The following is a 25,827-nucleotide window of genomic DNA, read 5'->3' on the forward strand; positions in this document are numbered from 1 at the left end:
CCTACACAAGCAGCGTCCCAAATTTGGGAAACACTGATCTATAGGATGGGTAGCCTGTGAACATTTCAGCTGAAAATGAGTGGTTTAGCATAGCCTTGGTGGAAACACAAGTAGTGTTAAACTGAATCCGTATGGCTAGTGTGAATGCATTGAACCATTTGTATATAAATGGTTTCTAAGCCAACTGGTTCGGTTATATGCAGTTCAGTTCTGTAGTACAGCCACAGTGATTAGAGACAAGGTTGTTTCAAGGTAGTTGTCACTTGAGACCAAAGCCATCTCACCCCAATACAGGTGAAAAGCCAGTGCCCTTACTAACCTGTCCACCTAGCTCCTGACTCCAGCATTTATTTAAATAATTGCCCTGTTTTTCCTACCTGCCTTAGTTGCAGAAAAGTAGAAAGCACAAGTTTTGAAAGAGGTCAGTGAAGTGCATGCCACTAAGGATACCCTTGACGTTTCAGAGCCCTGAAACATTTTTCAAGAGCAAAATCAACTTAAAGAAACAGCTGATTACCAATTACAAATCTTCCTAATTGGAACATTTCCTGTAGGAGGAAAATATGCTTGGTTTCTGTACTGGGAAGCCAGGAAGCGAGCAATTAAATGTTTAAACTTTAAGGGGGAGGGTGAAGAAAGAAAAGCAACAAGTTGTCATTAAAAAAATTATTCCGGTAAGATCAGTCTCTTCCTTAATCCACATGGATGGTCTAATACTCTAGCTGCACTTGGTGCAAGCTTTAGAACTAACATTGTGCTATGTTTTTCCATGTGATTGAGACGACGAGTAGATAGTTTTGGGAATTATTGCATGTAGTTGTTAAAGAGACTCAATGGCCTGGAATAGAATGCTTTCTGCTCTACCCTTCAGGATTGTACAGCCCTTAATTTGACATTCTCTGACATATTACAAATCATATAATGTTCTCCTGTAGAACACCGAGCTTGATAAGCCAGCAACATAACTGACAAGGTTCCAGGTTGTTTTTTTTTTTGGTGTATGCTCGTTGTGTGCCTTATGATTTGGATTTGACTTGTCAGATATCCCTAAACTGTTCTCAGTTACATTACATAACGGATACCGTAAACTGTTTTAACAAAATGAAGCATTCAGAAGTCCAGCTGAAGTATAGTTAGCGTTTCCTTAGTGACGAGTTGTTTTTTAAGGTTAGGCTTTCCTTAACAATGTGTTTTAAGTTCCCGTCTGCTATTGAAGCTAACAATTTGTCATGGCCTTGGTAATAAGTAATGTTTCATAAGCAAGGTTGTTGTTTTCAGTTGGGGGAAAAGACTGATTCTGTTAAAATATGCATCCCTTATGACCTGATGTTTTGTAATCTGTATCTACTCTACTAAGTAATTGCAAAATGAGGCATTGCTTAGACAATGTATAATTAGAATAACCTCACTAATTATGATATTACATCACTGATCTTTTTATGCAGTCCATATGTCCCATGTATTTTCATTTTTTTTCATTTAGATGGGGGAGGGGATGGTAGCCCTTCCCTCCCCCACCTTTTTAAACTTCCTCTTGGTTTACACGCTACACTCATGTAACCTCAGGAAATAGCTGTAATTGTATTGAGTATTTGGTGCCCTTTGAGAGTGCAGATGTTTGGCAGAAGATAAAAAGTAGGTCCCACAATGTTTGTGACTTCTGCTGTTGCTTTTCTACAGCTTCACTTGAGTGCAATGTCAAAATGGTGTTTCACCATGAATACACTTGATAAGTTTCAAATTAATTTGGATTGAGTGTCTAACATTTAGTGTAGCGTGGCCGTGTTTCCTGATTGCTTTCCACACCATATTTGCACAGTAGGTAATAAGTGGCAAAGACACATCCCTGGGCAAAAATGGGAGATGCTGGGGCTTGTTTTAGCACTATGCTGACATCTGAGCATTGACTAGCCCACAGAAGTTATACAGAATTTCATCTTGCACGGGCTGCAGTGCTTGTCTGGCTCATGCATTTTTAAAAAGGATTTTTTACTAGAGCCAAATTCAGAGTGCTAGGCTCTTGGCTTTGCAAAATGCTACACTGAAGAACCAAGTCAGATCTTTGGAGTCAGATCTTTTGTTTTCAAGTGATTAACAATTATTTGGAGTGGGGAAGAGCCCTGCCTGGCCAGAAACAAGATCTGCTGTAAAACTTAAGGCACGTACATACACTTACAGGTTCTAAGTGTGAATGTGTACGGTGGACCATGGTAAATTAGGTCACGTAATCCACTGTAATCATTTACTCTTATGATCTGCAATGAATTTTTATCTTTGAAGCCAAATTTGGCCATGGCAAGAGAGGGTATAACTCCCGTTAAAGTCGAGAAAGCAAAGAAATTTAGAATTAAATGTTTATTTTCCCTTTGGAGCTCTAGGGATAAATTTAGAGGTGCACCTGCGTATACCAGGGCTGAATTCAGCACTAGGGCCCTGATCCTGTGAAGATGTATGCACTTGGTTAACTTTACACATCGTGAATAATCCCACCAAAGTCAATATGTAAAAGCCCATAAGTCTCTGTGGATTCAGGGCCAAAGTCTCCAGAGGTGAAAGGCTAGTATATTAACCCATTGCTGTATGTTGCACCTCTTCCCCCCTTATATTTAATTCTCTGTTCTTTTCACCACCTTACAATGGTGAAAATATTATTTCAACTAAGCTGAAAAAAGTCTGCCAATGAGGCATTCTGTGACTCACGTGAAAGCCACGTGGAGACCTGGGTTAGACATAGTCCCAGTTCAACCAGTCAGTGAGAATGAGGCTGAACCATTTTAGAACCTGGATTAAGCACATTTGTAAACTTGGTTCGAACATGGTTTGTCTCAACCCAGTCTGACTTGTCAGACGCGGCGAGGGAAAACAGTGTAGCTGGAAATGAATTTCACCCACACTAATTTTGTATAGTTGGGATGAAGCTCAGAGGATTTGAATTTAACAGCCTTACTATTGCCTGATGTTTCAGCGTGGGACGAGATGCTGAGAGAGACTTGCAGCCGTTAAACATTACATTTTTGGATTGCGGGGCAGGTTCTTGCGGCACCGTGGCGGCTTTGTGCTGCACTGCTGGAAAAATCAGGCAGGTCATTGAATCAATGTAACCTGCCATAGGAGGGTCACCCTCAAGTAGTAGGGATGCTCCAGTCTTCTAGAATCAACACAATGCCTCCTAGGCCAACCTCCTCTAGGCTGCCAGTGTAGGGGGCATGGTTGGAGGGAAGGAGGTGTGCTAAGTCTGCTCTGACTGTCATTTCACTCTGTTGGGAGCTGATGTAGCTTAAAGCAGCCTTCAGGCTGCTTTGACTCGTGCCCAGAACTTGCAGCGGAATGCCAAGGTTCACTTTTGTGCCACCTTTGCCTTGTGCTGTTGGCAGCTTGGTTGTAGCCATGGATCCGGGCCCCTTCCCCGCCTATGTTTTATTCTCTCCTTTATAGATATTTTCTCTGTAATAAGGATGTGCGATGTACCCTGAAACATGTTATCATGGAGTCAATCAACAGATACATCATTGTATGGATGAATGCTTTGTACAATGTGGGCTCAGGACGGGAAGCTAGGAAGAGGGGTCCAGTTTAAATTCTAAATGTCTTGGCTTTTGTGCAAATGCCATACTATGGACATGACCGAAGCACTTCTCATAGTTTAGTTTGGTTTGTATTTTGTCATGGTTCATGGTGCTTCTTTCAGTATGGGCCCACTAATACTCAGCTGTGTTTTGCTCACTGTTCGTGTTCATAGCATTCCTACAGAACATCATAACCTCTGCTTTAGTGGGTTGAAATTTTCTTATATTGGTCACTCTTGGGAATAGTGTACATTGGTAAACTGGCATTTACCGTATTCCTTGTGCTTTTTCGTTTGGGCTCAGAATTGTGCAGGGTACGTTTTGCAGTGAACATACACAAGGGCATGGTGGGCAGCACTCCAGGCTCCCAAAACTGCAAGTGCAGTGAACAGGAGTTAATAGTACCGTAAATATATTTTTGCACACAGATTGCTGGGCATGACTTTAGTGAAAGTTGTTATACTGCAATGTCAACCTAACTTTCACATGCATGTTTAGGTTATTTGTAACAAGTGGTCATTTTTTTTCTTTCGAAAATTGATTGTGAATGTACAGCAGGAATATAATTGTACTTAAGATGCATTAGTTATGTTGTTGTACGCACAGTTTCGCCTATCAAGCTGTTGGCTTCCTGTGAAAACAGTAATGGCCAGTCTCCCTGGGGAACTGCTTCCATTTTCCAATGAGCAATAATAAAGACAAATGGAGGTGTATATTAGAAATAAATCTGTGGTGAATAACACCCACTCACCAGGAATCTTGAAAAGCTTGTATTGTTCAAAATATGGATGTGCCGAGTGTGACTAAAATCTCTCCGAGCTCTTCCTCCAATAATCTGTGGCATGCTAATCTCTTAATTTAGGGAAACACATCTCTTGTATGCTCGTCCCATTTATTGTTTTCATAACGTTAAATAGACTTGAAAATTGATATGGTTGCTCTGAAAAGAATCCAGCTGTGCTTGATGACCTGCCCAGAATCCTGAACTCAGTGTGTAGTTTTATGGGAGGAACAGATGCCAGGAGAGTTATGATTTATGGTGCTGGCTGCTGCCAAAACTTTTGAACTGCAGACCGGGGCTAAGCCAAATCAAATGATGCCGTGAAATGAATTGACACTTAACATATTTTGTTAATTGTCAATGTACAGTTATGTTGATCACAAGTTGTTGCTAGTGTACTGTTTTCTTAAGGGCCCCTGAACATGAAATGTGTTGAAACAGTGACAGGAAAAGATATTTTTAGCAGGGTTTGTGTAATACCATGCAGTACAATAACATTATGTAGCCCCTTTCATAAGAATTGTACCTGAAATACTTCACAATTTTACTGCAAACTATATAATTGCTCTGTTACACGTATAACAGCAGCAGAGGGAGAGAACATTAAGAGGGACTAGCAAAAGGGAAAATAGTTGTGTTTAGCTAGGATTTGAAAAGAGAGAAGCCTCAGTTCTCCTATCACTTACACCAATATACATTGATGTCAGTGCAATTATTCGTGATTTACACTGGACTGAGGAGAAGCGATAGTAGCAGCTTGTTGCAGACAACAGGGGATCCAGAGGAGAAGGTGCTTGCACAAGCAGTGTCAAGGCTGTGTGTGACAAGACAGAAATGAGGCAAGTGTAGCACAAAGAGGTGGCTGGGAGGGGAGTTCCTAAAGACTAGAGGCAATGGTGATCTCTATTTTACTTTGTGACGTGGGCTTCCTTTTCATAATTTGTCAGTTCAGCTTCTGTTTTTATGCAACTGCTAATGTGATGATTGGCGTAGGTGTTTTTCCACCCCCCCGCTGAAATATTTTTAACCAAACATGATACTGTTTTTAATTTACTCAGCTTTAGGCTTCTATGGGTTCAGTGTACAGGGTCAAGAACTGACCCTGTTTCGGTAAAATGCCTCTAATTGAATTAAATCCTATATGAATAAAGTAGAATTGCTAACCACTATGCTGCTTTGTAACGTGTACAGTGAAATAAACACGAGACTGCAGAACAGGAAGCGTTAGAGCAGAAATTGTGTAGAGCTATACACTGCAAACATCCAGTCTAACTATTGTACTTATAAACAGCTTATTCAGAAACTAGTTCAATAGAAAGGAATTGCCCCCAAATTCAAGGGCTGACATAGCCGTTGGGCTTTTTTTTTTTTCCAGAGGCTTTAAGTAATGTTTAGTTGTGAACTTGCACTGAGCTTCAGATATCCCTGAAGGAGCTGAACCACTCCTGCACATACACCCTCCTATGTCTTGGCTGCAGCTGAAATTACTTGAGAACGAGATAAACTACAGACTGTGGAACTTTCAATTTATCAACTTTCCAGAACAGAAAAAGTTGCTTAAAAAGAGAGCGAAAAAACTAAGCAGTTAGTCACAGTCCAAAAGAGCCTGATTACCAAAAGCCTATGCATTAACGAGTTAGTAAACCCAGAACAGACAAGCTTGTAATAATATTAGATGGATTATGTAGTGGCCATACAAAGGACAGTGTTTCTTAAAAGTGATGTGACAAAGTTCCTCCTCTATCTTGGTGGGTCCTGCGCTTATTGGCGGATTTTCTTGCCTCAGAGATTCACCATGTGGGTTGGGGAACAGCCCAGAGACCTTCCCCTCTGGAAGAACCCACAGTCCAGGTCAATTGGGAGGTTTGGGGGCAACCCGGGCCCACCCTCTACTCCGAGTTCCAGCCCAGGGCCCTGTGGACTGCAGCTGTCTATAGTGCCTCCTGTAACAGCAGCATGACAGCTACAACTCCCTGGGCTACTTCCCCATGGCCTCCTCCAAACACCTTCCTTATTCTCACCACAGGACCTTCCTCCTGGTGTTTGATAACGCTTGTGCTCCTCAGTCCTCCAGCAGCATACCCTCTCACTCTCAGCTCCTTGCACCTCTTGCTCCCAGCTCCTCACACTCACACCACAAACTGAAGTGAGCTCCTTTTTAAAGCCCAGGTGCCTGATTAGCCTGCCTTAATTGATTCTAGCAGCTTCTTCTTAATTGGCTCCAGGTGTCCTAATTCACCTGCCTGCCTTAACTGGTTCTAGCAGGTTCCTGATTACTCTAGTGCAGCCCCTGCTCTGGTCACTCAGGGAACAGAAAACTACTCATCCAGTGACCAGTATATTTGCCCTCTACCAGACTCCTGTACCCCACTGGTCTGGGTCTGTCACAGTGAGCACATCCCAAGTCCTGCACTTCTATGACAGAATTGGGTGTGCACCTTAGTCTTGGCATATGACTTTAAAACCCTGATCCAGCAAGGCACCCGAGCATGTGCTTGACTTTAAATCAGTGTGTATTCCCAGTGAAGTCGGTGGGACTGTTTACACTGTTAAGTATGTGATTAAGTGTTTTACTAGATCAGGGCCTAAACTCCCAACCTCCTGGCTGAGAGGCAAAATTGGACTGAACCATAATAGCACAACTGAGGCCTGGTCCACAATCCACATCCCTGAATGACGCAGCTAAACCAACCTAACCCATGGTGCAGACAGCGCAAGGCCGATGGGAGAATTCCCATCATTCAGTCCTGATGTAATGTTATTAAGTCAGTGGAGTTACAGCAAAGATGAATTTGTGCTCATGTGCCCATTATCTTGCATATCTTTACTCTGATAAACTGTATGGACTCAGAAGTGCTTAGCCCCTTATTACCAATAAACACTTCTGACTGTGAAAACTATTTGTAGATTATCCATTCACTTAATGGCCATATGTGACTTCATGAAAGTTCCAGTTTTGTTGCCTTGAACTGTCTCTTGAGATCTCTGTGGCATGTCTCTCTTGACACTGAACATGTGATGTATTGATTCTGTTTGCTTTTAAGATAGCAGTTATAACACGCTATTCTTTAAAATGCATCCTCTGGCTGCTGGAAAGGACAAGGAATTTGCTGTTCACCTGCTGAGCCTACTAAATTATGTGTGTTTGGGAGAAGGGCAGAGAACGTTCTTACTACTCCCAGCTTCCTGGCTTCTGCCGGATGTGTCTCTGGGCAGGGTTCTCTGATACACAACCTCTCTTCCATGTTTTGGGTCCTTTTCTCCCATGAATAGTTCCTGTTGCTGATTGTGCTGCGGCTCATTCAGCAGCAGAGGGACACTGATGTGAGTCTTTGTTCTGACTTACAACTCTGAATAGCAGTGTGAAACTGACCACATTCTGTTAATCTCACTCTGCTTCTCTTTTTGCGAGGTCGGAGCACTGTTATAGTTTGCAGGTTCAGGAAGACTTCTCTGCATTGGAAGGTTATCTTCCAGCCATTGAGGTTAGAAATGGAATTGTTTTCAACAATGAAGATTTAATTCTGCAGAAGTAGATGGTGTAGACTGCCCACTTGTCATGGCACGTTTATTACTCGCTGCTAGTGAATTGGCGAGTGAATTTTTAAAGCCCTGACAATTTTCATGGAGGACCCAATTCTCATTATAACTAAGGGCATGATTTCTAAAGTGCGCTAACATGTTGCATGTTAATTGGTCCATGCAGACCCTGCTGGTGTGCACTAAAGGTTCCTTACTGCTGTTGCAAACAGCACTATGTTAAAGCACACCAGCAGGGTCTACACAGACCAGTTAATGCACAATATGTTAGTGTGCTTTCGAAATCACACCCTTTTAGAGCATATCACACCCCCCAGCTTGTAGATAATGCCCAAGGCCGCTTAAAGTGGGTGTAAACTACATTTACCCTCAGTTTAAAACCCCTTCACATTTACAGAATGGTGCAACTCGTCTAAATGAGGATCAGGCCCTTTAAGTACAATTGTCTTGTTGCCCTGCACAATCAGACAGCTGATCAGACCTGGCGATGTATTTCCTGTCCTCGACTGGTGAATGCATGTGATGTCACCACGAGTGGTGGTGTTTATATTGAGGCAGCATCCAAAGACTCCAGTCAGTATCAAGGCTCTAGTGTGCGATAATCTGTATGGACATGTATAGGGTGGGGGGAGAGCTAGCTCAGTGGTTTGAGCATTGGCCTGCAAAACCCAAGGTTGTGAGTTCAGTCCTTGAGGGGGCCATTTAGGGATCTGAGGCAACAACAACAACAACAACAACAACAACAGTAGTCAGGGACAGTACTTGGTCCTGCTAGTGAAGGCAGGGGACTGGACTCAATGACCTTTCAAGGTCCCTTCCAGTTCTATGAGATATATAATAATATATGGGTGACATGATCTCTGCACTCAAGAACTTACAGTTTAAAAAGAGATGGGGGCCAGAATGGTGATGGGCACAGGTCTTGTTAGCTCCATTCTTTTTATTTTCTTAAAATTATACATAATGCAACATTTTCTTTTCCATTATGTGCAGGAAAAATGAAGAAGTTAGTTTGCTGAGGCATGAACATCCCCTAATTTTCTGAAATTTTAGCTTATGTATAAAGTTTGTGGCATAAGCTCCCAGGTCTGATATTTATAGTCCCTACCATCCCCTCCACTTCAATGGGAGCCTGTGGCCCTGTATTCAGGCTGGGGTACATGAGCTGCATGTATGTCTATGGAGTACCCTGGAGGTGCTCCTCCAGATCCTAGAAGATTTCCATGAGTGGGGACGGCTGGAGGGAATGAGGCTAAAGGGAATAGTCAGTCTCTACTTGATTCTACACTCTGGGCTATGGGAAAATATATGTTTGTGGGGCAGCTGGCAATCAGGGAATTCCCTGGAAGCAAGGCCTTTATGTTCTGGGGAAAATAGGGCTCTGTATTTGGCATGAAACTCTGGAAATAGAAAAGATGACATCAGTTCCTTGAATCTCTCTCCTGCATGCAACTATATCAAGGAAGTTTACAGTTTGAATTAATTGTATGTCAGCAGAGTACTTATTCAAGCACAGTCCTATTCAAGGATGGCCTTTATATAGTAATTATTTCAGCTTTACTTGTGTGCAGTGAGTTTGTAAATAGTGAATTTGCAGCACAAAATCATTCGGCTTCATCGTCCGGAGCCAGGAAAGAACAGAATTCAAAGTCACGGATTGTCTTTTGACAGTAGCATCGCAGTGTTGCTGACCTATTGCACTTTATATTGTGCCCGAGTTTTCCACAACAAGTGTGTTTAAGAATAGATTTTTCAAAAAGGGGAATGAAACTATTGATCGGTTCATTTGCATGTTACACTTTTTCAGGTAAATCGGAGCAGTGGGCAAAAATGCAAAAACACAGTTCAAGTAATTCGCTATGGGGCAAATCCTGCCCATCCTCCTTGGTCCGAGAGAATCCCAGATGGAGCAAAACCATCGTGGTTCAGCTGTGGGAGGAATTTTCAATAAGCACTCTATGTTGGCCAAACTCTGCTCCCTGTGAAGTCTATGGTAAAACTCCCATTGACTTGAATGGGAGTAAAGTAGGCCAATGCTGAGTGCTTTGGAAAATCTTACCCTATGGGAGGTGGGAGGAGGATTTGGGTGGACTGCTCAAGGCCTGTCTCGGGGTTCCCTGTGTGGGGAGGTGCAGGAGTGTTTAGTTGTGGGACAAGAGAGGGCCAGTAAAGGTGTGGGAGCTCTGTCAGTGGGTCTACTACTAGCAGATCCTCTGTCCATTGATATTCCATATGGCTGGGGGCTACTACAGGCTCTGGCCTTCAGTGAGTGCCCTGCAGGGAGCTCTGCAGCCTGGCGTGTGTGGGAGGATGTATTTCTCAAGGGGCTGAGGCAAAGCCCATTGAAATCAATGGGAGTAATTGGGATTTGGCTCAGGTCATACCTAACAATGGATGGGGCACCAGGGAGACAAATGATCAAACTTAGGCCTGGTCTACTCGGGGGGGTGGAGTGGGGGGATCGACCTAAAAGATGCAACTTCAGCTACGAGAATAGCATAGCTGAAGTCGACGTATCTTAGGTCGACTTACCTCGCGTCCTCACGGCGTGGGGTCGACGGCCGCTGCTCCCCCGTCGACTCTGCTTCCGCCTCTTGCCGCGGTGGAGTACAGGAGTCGACGGCAGAGCGATCGGGGATCAATTTATTGTGTCTACACTAGACGCGATAAACCGATCCCCGATAGATTGATCACTACCCGCACCCATAGTTTGGATCAAAGAGTTTGACAGTATTTAGATTTTTTTTTTTTTTTTAAAGAAAGGTATGAGCATTTTAGTGAAATATAGGTGCGCTTTGTTGACGTCTATGGAATAACATTGCAGAAGGAAGAAGAAGAGAGTTAACCAGAAAAAAAGAGTGGGGGCCAGAGAGAGAAGGGGGAAAAGAAAGGATAAGACATTCCCGTACCTCCTTTTAAGGTGCAAAAATATCTCTCTCCGAGTGTGACAGAATTAATGTAGCTTGCCTATCTTTGAAGACATTTTCTTTTTTCCATTATGATGGCTAGGTCCAGTTGCCTTATTCTTAGTTGAGCAGCCCAATGAAGTCAATGCACTGCTCATGTTCATGGGTATGACTAGCGGGATTTGCCCCATTACCTGGATGATACTTCTGACTTCCACTCTGTGGAAGATGGAGATCTGGCCCTGTGTGTAAGTATTGCTGTGAAGGAATGTCCAGATTTCTGGTCAAATGGGAGAATTGAAGCAGGAAGGGAAAACTTATTTTTTGAGGAAAGACTATAGGCTGATGTATCTGTTTCCAGTGAGGTCCCATATGTTTCTAATATCAAATGATTACAGGATAGGGGTTTTTTTTTTTTTAACTTTGCTCCTGTGAAGTGATTGTTGCTCCACAGAAGGAATTTCAGGGATGATAAGATTTCTGTAATGCTGTTACTTTTTTTAGTACAGGCCATTAGGGACTGAAGATTTTTGAAGGTTAGGAGCAGCCTAGTTTGAATGTCATAGAGACAGCAAGGTTAAGGACCTTTACATTGCAAGTCAAAGCAAGCCATGCAGGTTTTATCCTTTAGGAAACCACTTGGCCTTCATATAGAGAGTTAAGAAATACAGTTGAGGAATCATGCACACCCAGACCCTGGTCTTTGCCAAGAACTTTTGAAGCTCTTGTGGAAGAATTGGGGCTTTCTCAAGTCAAGTGAAAGAAAAGAATAGTTTAAGTTATGGAAATTTTGTGTCAAGGCAACTGTTTATTTTTAATGACAGTATTTTAAAAAAAAATCTTTTCACACTTGGAGTCAGATTGTCCCAGCAGGACATCTACTGTTGGAATTGTGAAATAACTGGTGCCAAGGGGATGAATATAGCCTGAACTTTTTATTTATACTCATTTTTTGTGCCTCAGAGCTGATAAATCTCTCTAAGCCGTATCTTATCTATACCCGCTTTTGTGCTTTTTGGTTTTAAGAAAAAAGGGAAATTGGCACATGCAAATATGTTGTAATTGTTCCTGCTCGGGACTGGATCTGGAGATGCAGCAATAGAAACCACCAGCAAACAGGGTGTAGTAATAAAAACAAAACCTAAAGGGAGGAAAAGGAGATGTGAGAGAGGGAATTATTCTACCTTAAAGATGCCACACACACAAGCACACAAACAGAATCTTGACAAATTGCGGTAGGCTGGGATTTTCAAAAGTGCAATGTGTTTACCTGTTCTGTTCATTCCCTCTGGGGCACCTGGCATTGGCCATTGTCGGAAGACAGGATACTGGGCTTGATGGACGTTTGGTCTGACCCAGTGGGGCTGTTCTTATGTGTTGGCCTAACTCTTCTCCCACTGAAGTTTCTGGTAACAATCCCATTGACTCTTATGAGAGCAGAGTTAGGCCAATACTGAGCACTTTCGAAGATCTCACCTTTAGTAGCCAAGGCCCCAATCCTGCTAACAGTTACACATGTGTTTAACTTTAAGCGGCTGAATAGTTCAATTGACTTAAATTGGCCTACTCATGAGAGTAAGTTTCCTTATTAGAAAAAACAGTGCTTTTATTGTGAATTTTTAACTGAAGGAATACCATGCTCTATTTAATTTCCTCACATTTTTTTTAAAAGAAAAAGGGGAAAATGCCCATACTTAATAATATTCCCATTTAAATGGTCTCCGCCTTTTCAAGTCCACACCTGGGTGAGGTGAGCAGAGTTAGTAGGAGGCAGAATGGAGTTGGAAGCGTTCACACGCTTGCTGCTGCTATTGTGGGACCAAATATGTTTTTAATTTGATGGCTCTGTATTGGAACAAGAAAAAAAGAGACCCAGACTCTTCCCTGCACAACAGTCACTTTACACTGCATCACCATTGCAAAGCCTGAAAGCCAGGGCAGCCAGCATAGAAGGATCACCGGTGATGAGATTCTTCTGATGGTGTAGAGCCAGCGTTGCAGTTCCTGCGTCACTCTGCCTGCCTGCAGCCAGTTTAGTGGGTGTGGCTGGGGCTTTGGTGTGCTCTGACAATCCTTGGCTGTTGTAACAGGTCTCTTAGGACCCCTGGCAGCTGGCGTAAGCTAGAGCAGCTTTTTGGCTGCTGTAATGAATATTAATCATTGAACAAAACTGGAGGTCTTCCTTGCCAAATTTACTGCTACACAACTGTGAAACCCAATTAAAATGTATATTGGATTTAAGAGGATGAGATTAACTGGCTACACACTGAGAAAATTGCTACATCGTATGGCTGAGTGAAGGTGGCACCAGACTGGGATTCAGAAAGGCTGGGTTCAATTCCTAGTCAGGCAGAACTTGGGTAGGTTATTTAATCTACCTTGTGCCCCCATTGCTTCTCTGGTACCTGGGGATGATACCTCACAGGGCTATTGTGAGGATAATAAAATCGATTATTGGTTGTGAGGTGCTTAGATACTGTAGTAACGAGGGCCAAGTGTGTAGACTGATTTATTCCTTGCAACATATGAACGTGTTGGGGGCTCAGTATGTCGCTCCCCTTCCATGACTGTAATCCTGCTTAGCCTGGCGGAACCAGCTTGTACTTCTGACTGACTTACTCTTGCTGTTTCCACTTAATCTACCATTGACTGGTCAAAAAAAAATTGGGTGTTGAGGAGACTGTCTCTGAATGACGTCCACCTGACTCACGCAATGTAGTTGTGTTGGATATGAGAGAGACAAGGTGGGTGAGGTAATGTCTTTTATTGGACTAATTTATGTTGGTGAGAGAGACAAGCCTTCATGCTTACATAGAGCTCTTGTTCAGGTCAAGAAGAGCTCTGTATAAGCTTGTCTCTCTCACCAACAGAAGGTGGTCCAATAAAAGATATTACCAAATCCACGTGACTTGGCAGGCTTGTTGTATGCTGTCACAAAACCTCCCCTTTAAAGTTGGACCCATGTCAGAGCTAGATTTATGATTCAGTTAACCATAGGGTCAAAGACTCAATACCTAAGACATTTTTGTGATCTTTTGGCTGCCTATGGATAGATGGGCACGGTGCCTGCTCATGAGTTGGCTGGGGCTTTGTCTCATGGAATAAGAACTAGTGGCTGGTCTACACTGAAAAGTTACATTGGCATAGATACCTTTCTCTGGGGTGTGAGACCTAGCCCTCTGTAGAGACAGCGCTAGGCAGATGGAAGAATTCACCTCTCAGGGAGGTGTACTACCTTCAGCAAAGAGAGTAAGTGTCTACTCCTGTTATAGTATAGTTATTGTGTCTACACTGCTGTAGCATTTTAAGAGTAGATAGACGTAGACGAGGCAACAGTGGGTTTATATGGCTGGATTGTAAAGAACTTCCAGGACCGTTTCCTGCAAAAGAAATATCTGTGGCTGCGATAGGTACTGGAATAGTGTCTCGTGCTCCTTGACATGGGAGCACAGTGGTTGATACCACTGGGAAGTGAACTTTTCAAGCCCTTGCCACGTGGTCAAGAGTGGTTGGTTGTGATGCTCTTTTTGTATGTGCCAAAAGAGAGAGAGAAAATAGTTTGTCATTCCTGAGATAAAACCCTGTGTGTGGCAAATAGCCAGGAAGGTGGGTTGTGTGTGTCCTTTTCACAAACAGGCAAAATGAACTGTTGATCTCTCATGATACACAGCCTTTGAATGATGATATTTGGAGCTCAGGCAGACAGAAGGAGTAAAAATGTTGAAATTTGTCTCAATGTGGCTGTTATCCACTGATAACTTTTTCTCCTGTATGGATGAATGTTCTCTTTGAACATGCTCACTTGGGTGGTTTTTTGTCATCCTTTCAGGGCATGTAGGAAAACCTGGGTTTCCATATCTGTCAACTTTTAAGCCTGCCTGTTTGTGACAAAAGCAATCAAAATGTGGGACAATGACCAGCATGCGTAATACCTGTGTTTTGTTTGCATGTCATGCCAGAATTGCCAGAACATCCTGGTTTTTATAAAACCCGTTTTAAGGATGCTTTTTTCATGGTATGAATTAAATAAACATTAAAAAAAAGAAGACTGGAAAATCAGATTCCGTCATGTACAACTAGAAGGACCTCTGTTCGTGGGTCATCAGTAGTGTTTGAACCTGTATACGTCACACGCTAGCACTGATCTCTACCACCTGAATTAAAGGAGAACAATTACCCGGTTGTGGACCAGCTACAAACATTTTGACAGCATCTTACACAAGTATTTGCTAGACATTAGTGGAATGCTGGAGATTGGGAATCTTGGGTTCTGAGCTTGACTCTGGTAGGGGGAGTATTGTTTAATGGTTAACATGGTAGTTGCAAACAGCCTTGTAACAGGATAGCCAGTCTTGCTATAGATATGCTATGTGGCTCACTTGGGTAAGACTGGGGCCTGCCATAGTAGAGACCTGGGTTCTAGTCCTTGCTCTGCTTTAATGATCTTGTTTAGCCTGTCAGTCAACTTATTTGTAAAATGGGGAGTGATCCTTATCCTAGAAGCGAGTCACACACAAAGCATTAGTTAATAAAAAGGACTCTGAGATGCACAGAAATATGAACAGCAGTCAGTAGTGGTGAGATCAGAAACTTTGGTTTGCTGGCTGCCAGCTGAGTGCATCTTCCCCTAGCTTCAGAGCATTCTGTGGGTGAATCGTTCTCTCCCTCATCTCTGGGTGAGCATTGGTTGATTTGCTGGTGTAGCAGAAAAGGCAGCCTGGTTCAGCTGAAATGCAAAATGTCCCATAAAATCCAATACACTTGAGAGCTCTGGGCATTCCTGTTCTGCTCTACCTGGGGACTAATGCCAAAACTGGGTATATGTGCTTTGACACTGCCCCAAAGCCCATTGAAAGACTCCCATTGACTTCACTGGGCTTTGGATCATGCACTTTTGGATTGTACATTAGGATGAGGATCCATGGGAAATAAATTTAGGAAGCTACACAGAAATTCCAAGGCCAAAACCAGACATGAATATTTGTTCTGACTAGAGTCCAAAGTTAACATATTAGTCCCTGTGGTACAACGCTTAGGAAATAGTACAGAATAAACAGGTGTGTAAGAATTTGCAAGATCAGGTCCTTAGTTTTATTGCAGAAACATCCATTGTGTTCTCACAGCGCACATACATGTGAAATCTGTACATTTTTTAAAATATATGCACGTGACTGGGGACCCACTGCTCCCATCCTCAAACGTGGGGGAAGAAAAGGCTTCTCTTCCCGGTGAACTCCCTTTTGTCTGGGCCTATCAGACATTTTCTCTCTTCCGCTTCTTCCCCCACTGCACTTTCTTCCTTTGATCCAGTCTCCTTGTTAATGGGTCAGTTAGCTCATTAGCTACCCAATCACGATCTGATATGGTAATCAGGAACTCCTCTCCTTAATCAGGCCCTCCCTGTGGCCTAATTGGTTTAAACAGTGACTAGAGTGCTGGTTGAGTTGCTGATTCCCAGCACTCTGTCCCATTGCATTTGTGAAAAACATGTGCATTGTTCATTCTTGTCTCACTGTTTGGTGTGATCTCAGTTTCTGATGTTGTATTTAGAAATCTTATTCATATTTTGATATTCTCTCCTCTCCCCAATTTCTCCTCTCCCCACCAATAGATACTAAAGCAGTCATGCACAGAGATTTTATATTTGGAACCATCAAGTGTCTGCGTGGGAGGTAAGTTATTAGAAATGGAAAATAATACACAAGTGATTATGATAGTGCTGTTTTCCGCATTGTGTAAAATGTGTAGCTAAAACTCCACTAGACAGAAAAGGAATTAAGGAAAGATTGGATTCTTGCTCCTCCCTCCCCGTTAGGAGGGTTGTTCTCTAACTCCTCTTGTAGCCTAGGATAAATGCAGTGGAAGAATTTTGAGGGATGGACAGACAGCTCCCACTCTCAATCCTGTGTCTGGCAACTCCATGTTGTCCAGTGAATGACAAACTGAGCAATGTTGTTGTTACCATTATTAGTAGTTATTTGTATTGAGATAGCATCTAGGAGTCCAGTCATAGGCTAGACTCTGTACACAGCACTGTACAAACACACTATAGTCATAGTCCAGAAACTCATGTGGCAATACATTGCACATTCTCTAAACCGCCATGCTGGTCTCAAAGCCATGCATTTTACTACCCAATTTTCCACCTTAAAGGTATACGCAATTTTCCATATTCAATTAAATGGATCAAGTTACATTTCAAGTCACAGAAATATGTTACGGTAAACACATACTGTAACTTTCCACTGAGAGAGTTATTTTTTCAGAAGTTAAAAATAGTCACAAAACTATTTGTTTATCTGATATTCACTATGTATGGTGAATGAAGTTGAATTAGAGATGGGCTTATAAATTCTGTGAAACCTTGCAATTAGTCAAACGAAATCAGAATTACAGTAAATCAGTTTCCTTCATTAAGGGACTAGCAGAATCTGTCATAGAAGCTATACTGTTGCTCTTGCATTCACGGTAATGATATATTCACATGTAACTCCATGTACAGCTGCTATGATCATTTTGATTTTTAAAGTCCTGATAAGTGTAATCACATACATTCATAATAATTTTTATCATGCCATGGACATGGACTTTCAACTTTTTTCCATATGATTCTGAAAACAGCGATTTGCTGATTTAGAGTCATAGAGTCATAGACTTTAGGTCAGAAGGGACCATTATGATGTATTACTAGAAGAAATATATGTTAAAATGCTAGAGAATAATTACACAAAATTGCAGACCAGACTTGAAAGGCAGTGCAAGTGTTAATTTCCCCTGAGTTTGATTTTCCCCTGTTCCGAATTTTGTTTCTTCGCCTCTTTCTGATTTCACAATCCACACATGCTTTGCATTCATGAAAAATAAGGTTATTGCAAAATCTTTTTATTCTGTTGTTTTGTAAAAAAAAAAAAAAAATTACAAAAGTTCCTGGATTATTTGATTCAGAGCAATGGTTTAAATAAATAAAGACTCTTTAGTCACTCAAAGAGAACTTCATGATCACCATCCAGTTTTCAGAAGAAATTCAAGCCAGCCAATATCTGATGCTCTCAAAGGGCCTGATGCAAAGTGCATTGAAGTCAACAGGAGTCTTTCCTCTGACTCCAAAGAGTTTTGTATCAGGTCCATATACTATATATTGTAGTAGCTTAATAAGAACTTGTAGGCTTGCTGTGCTTTACAAAATATCTCGTTTGTGGGGCTGAGACCCATGAAGTTGACCTTTCCATTGCAGAGCAGAAGGATATGGCCTAGCCTTAGTTGCTAGGTGGGAGTATGCATTTCAAAATCCTATAAAAAGCATAGAAACAAAACTACTCTCTCACTGCAGATGACTCTCTCTAGGTGAAATGTGAGGCACATTGGGGCACTGTGGCAAGGTGGCATGAGTAGGTTTGCAGTGTTATTGCCTGTGCTGTCCCTGTTTTGTAGCTAGATGACTTGAGACTTGACTGGTATAAACCTGGCTCCTGCCACACCCACTAAAAGCTGATAATTTTGTGTTTTCAGAGGAGTTTCATGTTGTCCTCAGAGGAAGTGGCTTCACACTGGGCAGAAGACAAGAGGGTGTTACTTGCACCTACCATATAAATGGCACAACCATTAGTAAGTATCAAAGTCTAAGGTAAACTGCAGTGAATCCAGGATAAATCACCACAAGTGTCTGCCATATACGTTTATTTTTACTGTTGTGAATGTTCTCTGTCACTTCTCTATTTTATGCAAATCGAAAGGGAGGAGGGATGAAGTGAAATAATAAAGGAGGGAACTGGGATGGCTCAGAGGACTGGTAAAGGGATATAAGTGTTTTTGCCTCTTGTCAGTGATTTGAATCCAGTCCAGGTTGGTATTAACCGCAGGCTGTCGTTAATGTCTGGCCGTCCAGCAGCCTGGAGGAAATACGTTGGTGGTGTCAGTCTAGCTCCTAATAGGCAGGTGTCCACATAGGAAAAACATCACCACAACTTGCACTAATTGGCAATCCTCTCAGCAGAGAGGCCAAGGAATGGGCCCACATTCTCAGCCCAAGAGATGGTTGTTCCAGGTCACCCTTGAGTTACATTGGTGGCTTGTGGTGTCATTGTCAAAGTGTCACCTGTTTGAGGTACACAGAAGCAAATCCAGTTCCCTATAAAAACACCGGACATCCCTGCCTGGCAGTGGAACTGCTGTGGTTCTGCTCAAGGAGGTGGCTAAGCCACACGGATCATGCAGGAAATGCGTGCCCCTTTTGGCGTGGGGTCCAGCTTAAAAGTATTAGCTTTATTAGTATAAGCACTAGTATAAAAGTACTTATTCCAGTTCAGGAAGCAGACTAAGGGCTGGTCTTCACTGGGGGGGGATTGATCTAAGATACGCAACTTCAGCTACGTGAATAGCGTAGCCGAAGTCGACGTATCTTAGATCGATTTACCTCGGGTCCTCATGGCACGGGATCGACGGCCGCGGCTCCCCCGTCAACTCCGCTACCGCCTCTCGCTCTGGTGGAGTTCTGGAGTCGAAGAGGAGCGCGTTCGGGGATCGATTTATCGCGTCTAGACGAGACGCGATAAATCAATCCCCGATAGATCAATCGCTACCCGCCAATCCGGCAGGTAGTGAAGACGTACCCTAAGCTATACCAGAGTAAGGCACCTTTACGCTGATGTAGCAGCGTTCACACTAGGGCTTTTACTGCTATAACTATTTTGATTATAACCAAAAAAAAATAAATCACACTCAACTGAAATAATGATGCTGGTAAAACTTTTAAGTGTAGACCAGGCCTAAGAAAAGCAAAAAGAGAGAGAGGAAAAAGGGTTTTGCAAAATGTATTAGTGCATACAAGTTTTAACTGATTGTACATCAGGATAGGCCTACATGGGTTATATAATAATTATTTCACTTTTGATGGTAAGAGGTAATGTGAGCATTGTAGTGCAAATATTATGCACACATGAGAGTACATAATAAGATTAACAGAATGGTATGAAAATTATTTTAACATTATCATAATTTGTGTAAAAATAATTGACATAAGTGACCTGCTGGAGCTCTGCTGTGAAATTCCCAATAATTATAGCAAATAATTAGATCGGTGCCTGAAAGTTCTGCGTAGCAATTTGAAAAATGAACTCCACACAGCCATAGGGTGTGGATAGCAGTGGCTTATTGCGCTAGTTTCACCTCTAGGATTTGTGTATAAAAAAGGTGATTGCAAATAAAAACACCTTTCTGTGTACCCTTTTCAGTTCCAAGGGAACAGTTTTCTACATTATATTTTTTGCTTTTATTAATATTTGTAATTGGCCAGATCCTACAGTGTTTAGTTCTTACTCAGGCAAAACTCCAGTTGACTTCAGTGGGCGTGATGCCTGAGTGAGGGATTGCAGGAGCTGATCCATAGTCAGAAAAGCTCTTAATGAGGGAGAGAGCAGATTTTATTCTACACAGCTCTTAGAAACTTCAGTTAAACAAATATTATAAGGGAAAGAGAATGTAAATTTTCAGGAAAACACTCAGGGCCTAATTCTTTGTTGCCCTTCATCATGTGTGGTCATTTGCACCAGTGCAAAGGAAATGTAAAAGGCTTCTGTTTTGATTCAGTAATGTTTTACACCCACTTTGTACTGGTACAAATGACTACAAGTTGGACCCTCCTAGTAAACATCTGCTATTTTTGATGTTCGGGAACCAAAGTGAATAGCTAATGGATTTTGCATCTGAAGAAGTGAGGTTTTTTACCCACGAAAGCATATGCCCAAATAAATCTGGTAGTCTTTAAGGTGCCACCGGACTCCTTGTTGTTTTTGCGGATACAGACTAACACGGCTACCCCCTCATACTTGCCTTAAGAAGTAAATATCCTTAAAAATAAACCGTGATTGCAAAATGAGTGAAGAGTAGGCGTATAAAATAAAACACAAGGATTTTGAGTAGTTTCTAATTTATACAGTGCACTTACTTTTCCCCAGATTCCTATCTTACTGTACACAAATGTGGTTCCATCACATTTGTTCCACTCTTCAGGATATGAGGTCCTGATCACATGTGTTTGTTAAAGATCTCACAGAACAATTTGTATGAGTAAATGTGCTAGCCCCGGTGGTCTGCCTAAAGTCAAATTGTGTAATTACATTCTGTCTATATAAATTGTCCTTCAATTTCCACTGAATGTGACATTCTGACTTCCTGTCATAAACTTGTGCTGATTTGCTCTGACTGTACAGTATAAATAAGTTGCTGTGATCTAGGTCAGAAGTGGCTACAATTCAGAGGAGGGTGGAGTAATTCTTGCACATGTGGCTACAGTATTCTGGTAAAACTCAATTATCCAGATGGCTCGGGGAACATTTGAAACATTCAGATCATTGTAGTTGCAGAGGAAGAAAATTGACTTTATTTATTCTTTATACACATTTCAGATTTGGGAGAAATATCTGAAGGTTTTGGAAATATGAGTACTTTGGATGTGAATATTGGCATCTACATGTAGACCAGCTGCCTAGTGGTTAGGACCCCGGTGTTCTATTCCTGTCTCTGCCACTGACTTGTTCTGTGACCACAGGCAATTCACCTAACCTCTCCATGTCTCTGTTTACCCATTTAACATAGCAATAATATTGTAGACTTTCCTCCGTTTTAGCATGTATTACTAATAAGGCTACTACCAACATGCAATGGCAGAAGTGCTACTGACGCATAACATCAGATGCTGTTAGCTTTTCTAGAATTATAGGTCAGTAACAGTAGGCACTAGGGGCCTGATTCTGTGATGCACTGCACCTTGTTTGGTCATTTACAGTAGTGCAAAGTGGATGCAAAACACTACTAAAGCAGAATGATAGTATTTTACACCAATTTTGCCTTGGTGTAAATAACAACACCAGATACTGGAGTGGCTTGGTGGTGTGCTGCATGGTGCTGCCACGTTGCCAGGGGCAGGGGAGTTTTATATCAGAACACAAGCAGAAGAGAATGACAAAAACCTAACATGGGCTGAAGATGCTTTGAGCATGGGCAGCAAGAAGAGGAGGAAGGCAGCCCTGTGAAGGGTACTGAGTGGGTTTCCTCCTCCCAGTAAACTCCCGCTACTCATACGCCTAATGAAAGGGGATGAGACTATACACTTGAGTGTTGATCAGGGTGAATAGTCGTGGTAGAATTGAGCCCTGTTTGTGTGGGACACACACCGTCTTCCTACTTTGAGGTTGCCTGTAGGACTGACCTTGGGGCAAACAATAATTTTGTAGGTTCGTTTGATTTTAGATGTTAGATTTGGCAGGTTTGTTTTCTAACATTTGTAGATAATTATTACCAAATGCTGAAAATAAGTTGTAATACTACTACTTCTAAACCATAAAATGTAACCTTAAGACAAAAGTATATGGCCACGTGCTAAGCCCGCCTCCCCTTTGCAGCTAGCCCCAGTTCTGGCATGAGCAGTTGGTGCAGAATGTACCACATCCAGATGTAATGTGCATCTCCCACGACCTAGCAACAACTTCCTCAACCATCTCTAAGCCATTTGCATATCTGGCTTTATTTATGTACAGGATGGAGTTGCCTCAGAGCTTACTCCCGCAGATAGGTGATTTCCTGATTGTGTGCTGAGTTGTGTCTTTAAGGCCCAGTCCCAGAACAGCCCAGCCCAGAGTTATGAGAGGGACTTTGCCTCCAGGGGTCAGACCTCCTCCCAGAGCCCTGTGGTACACATGATGGTAGAGCTCCTTTTGCCCTTTAGAGAGTAGCATAGGCCAGTGTGTACGGGGATGGGTGGGACAATGGCCTTCCTCCCCGGCCCCTCCCACCTCTTTTGGGGTGTCTTGTACCCCAGGGGATGGGTGGAAGGACTGCAGTCATTTCCTGCTGCCGTGCAGGGGCTGCTTGTGTCCTCCCACCTTTCACACCTGCAGAGCGGCAGGGCATAGCCTGACGCTATGGTAGTTAACCTTGAGCTAGCGATAAAAATGCATGCTTTGGAGAGAGCTTTGGGATCCTTCAAAATGAGAAATGCTACAGAATTGTAAGTTATTGTAATAATGGTCGTTGGATAGAGACCTGCCCTTCATCTTCTAATTAGTAGTGAGTCTGTCAATATTATTAAAAACACTTTCTCACTAAACTCCAGTTCAAGAAAGTGTCCTTATCCTGGACTGCACTAAAGCTCACACTTAACTTTAAGCAGTCAGTGGCACTTAAAGTTAAACCTGGGCGTAAGTGTTGTCCTGTGGATTTAAACATAAGTGCTTTCCTCAATTGGGGCCTTAATAACTTACAAGTCAGGGCAACTTTGAATCAAATCAATATCCAAAATTCATTGAAGAAAACTAGATTGCATCATATTCAGACATGTCAGCTTCCCATGTGACTATAGTGCAATATGTTGAGCTCATGTGATGCTTTCTTTTTCAGATGTAAAACCAGTAACAGTGGAATCCACTTTTATGCTCTGTCCAGCACCCGTCCTACATAAAAGTGGCCAGTAAGTATTTGGTGAAAGCTTTGTTCTGTATCTTGTATATTCACGGATGCTGAATTTAATTGTGTGGGGTTTTGGCTAAAGGCAGTTCTATTTTTCTATCTTGTGTTATTTCCAGCTTTGGAATGGGCTTTAAATAGTCATCTGCGTCCAAACTGATTTGGACGGTGCTTTAAAAATGAATATTCAGCTAGTTTATTAAACCCTGAAAAGGTCTGGCTTGTCATAAGTTTTATGCAGATTAGCTACTCTTCAATAGGATTTAAGATGCTTTCTTCTGGATAATCTTTGAGCTCATTGTTAAACCTCTTACATTATCAGTGACACTTACAAGCTATTATTAAAATTATGTGTCAGGATATGTACCACTGCTCAACATGTAATGATAAAAGGAGGCACTAATTTAACAACTGCAGCAGTCTTCTAACAACATCATGGCTAAACTAGCCTTATTCTAGATGTCACTGGCTGGATGTTATTTCTACAGCCTTGAGATCTCCACCTCCCAAATTCAGAGATGCCCTAGGCTTTTAAGATCACTTTCGCTTAAACTTAATTTCCTGTACTTAGGGTTCCTGTTTAATGCTACCATGCTCATCAGGAATCAGAACTGTGTGGCGATTATAATTAGCTGTCAGGTCTTTACACTGTAAGAGGGGGAAGACTCTCAGACCATTAACCCTTGGAGGAGAACAACTACTTCCGTAGGAAAGAGGAGTTTGAGATGAGCTTTCTGTTACTAAGCCAGTACTCAGCACAGTAGTTTACTGCTTAGGGGGCTTCACTGGCACTGAAGCATGTGCTTAAAATGTTTCACTGAATCAGCATGTGTAAGGTGCTGGCTTATCTGCAACCCATGAAGGATCCAGTGTCACACTCAGAGGCTCTTTCTAGGCTTGGTTTTACTTAGCAAACGCAAAAACACCCTGGGTTACAGCTCTCAGTCTTTGCCTTTCCCAGTCCCTCGTGTTTCAGAACCTTTGTAGGATTCTTCTGTGCTCTTTTAACGGAGCACTGCCTGCCAGAGCTTTCTGCTTTTTTCCTGCATTACTCCAGCTTCCCACTGCCTCCCCTCCCACGGGACTTTGGCAGCCTCTCCCAGGGAACTTCTGCCGTTCCTGCCTCTGGCAGCTCTCCCCTGCTTACTGACAGCCTGGCTCTTTTTAGCCCCAGGTACTGCCCTGCCCTACTAATAACTGACCATTGGATACACATCTGTTTTGTATATTGAATGGTGGTTTGGAGGAGAAAAGTTGCAAATGAATAGACTAAAATACTTTCAAGGGATGAACTGCAGTGGAGGGGTGAGAGGGAGCTTGCATTATTTTATAATGATGGAGAAATGTCGAGAATTAGGTTTTGGGGAGAGGGGATGAGTTTGTAATCCAGTTATTATGAAGTCCTGATAATAAAATTTGCTTTTTCATAACTGTATGTGATGTTGATTTGTCGTAACCGAGATGTCAGTTTGTTAGAGCTGTTCTGCTTGGATATGACTCCAGTGTAATTCCCATTGATTTCAGTGGAGTTTTTTGCTGGCGTATCACTGGTGTAATGCGGCAGCCAATAAGGCCCTGAATCTGCAGCCATAGCAGATCTCATCAAATTTTGATCTCCGCTAAGATGAATTGACACCACGCAGAGCTATGAGAGAACCAATTTTATCACCAGGAAGGCATAAATTAATCGGGTTTAAAAACTTATCCCCTCCTCACCAGGCGTGCGTTAACTAGCTTAAAACTGGAGTAATGCACTGGTAACTCAGGCCCACAATGTGGCCTAAACACAGGAAATTCTGAACTTGTACCTAATCACCACCGTATCTAGTACTAGCCTGACACTATGCCAGTTGAACATGAAATGCACAGTGTAAAGTATTTGAACATGCTGTATAATTTTGTTGGTCAGGGAAGGGCTTGTTGGGCTGTGAAGTGTCACATGCCATATTGTAATTGCAAGGCAAACAAAGTACCTAACTGCAGGGCAGTTCTTTCCAGCAGCGTTCAGAGGAAATACAAGCTGTAGATTAAAATATGTACAGATTCTATGTAGCACCACTTTGGAAAAGTTATCCAGCTATAACATGTATGTCCAAAACACTGCATGGAAGAAAAAGTCACAGGTTTTGGCCTAAAGATAAGCAGTACACTGCAAGTCAGAAGACTGACAGCTATGAAAGAAATGTACATATTTGAACTCTTGACTTTCCATTGGCACAGCTCAGACTATTGCTGGATACCTCCCAGTAATTCCTTATGTAGTGGATCTAATATTACTTCCTAATGTAGCAGCAGTCTGCATGCTGTCTTCTGGAGTTCTTTTTAATGGAATTAGAAACGTTATATAGATTAAGTACAACAAAATATCAGACTAAGTTCATTTTGCAATTTAACTTGCCTTGAGTTGTTTCCTATGTGGATGGGGGGAATACAGTCGTTTCCCCTTCGTTTTTGCTATTTGGTACTTACACAATTTTTAATTTTTGTAGGCTGATGAATTAAAAACTTTTATAAGTATGGGAACATCTATATGGAGCTTGAGAGCTGCAAAAAATTCTTAAAATAAATCCATTTG

General features: G+C 42.2%; 1 protein-coding gene across 2 annotated transcripts in view; it reads left to right on the forward strand.

The window, feature by feature from the left end:
- Positions 1 to 25,827, forward strand: part of ANTXR2 (ANTXR cell adhesion molecule 2) — a 183,202-nt gene that overhangs the window by 23,933 nt on the left and 133,442 nt on the right. For both annotated transcript variants that reach the window (XM_026653300.2, XM_026653299.2), the window contains exons 8-10: positions 16,405 to 16,465; positions 18,303 to 18,398; positions 23,187 to 23,256. In XM_026653300.2, the coding sequence (XP_026509085.1) occupies positions 16,405 to 16,465; positions 18,303 to 18,398; positions 23,187 to 23,256 (227 nt within the window). The remainder of the gene's footprint in view (positions 1 to 16,404; positions 16,466 to 18,302; positions 18,399 to 23,186; positions 23,257 to 25,827) is intronic.

The sequence above is a fragment of the Terrapene carolina genome, unplaced genomic scaffold (assembly GCF_002925995.2).
Source record: "Terrapene carolina triunguis isolate 2854851 unplaced genomic scaffold, T_m_triunguis-2.0 Scaffold136, whole genome shotgun sequence".
Classification (NCBI taxonomy): Eukaryota; Metazoa; Chordata; order Testudines; family Emydidae; genus Terrapene; species Terrapene triunguis.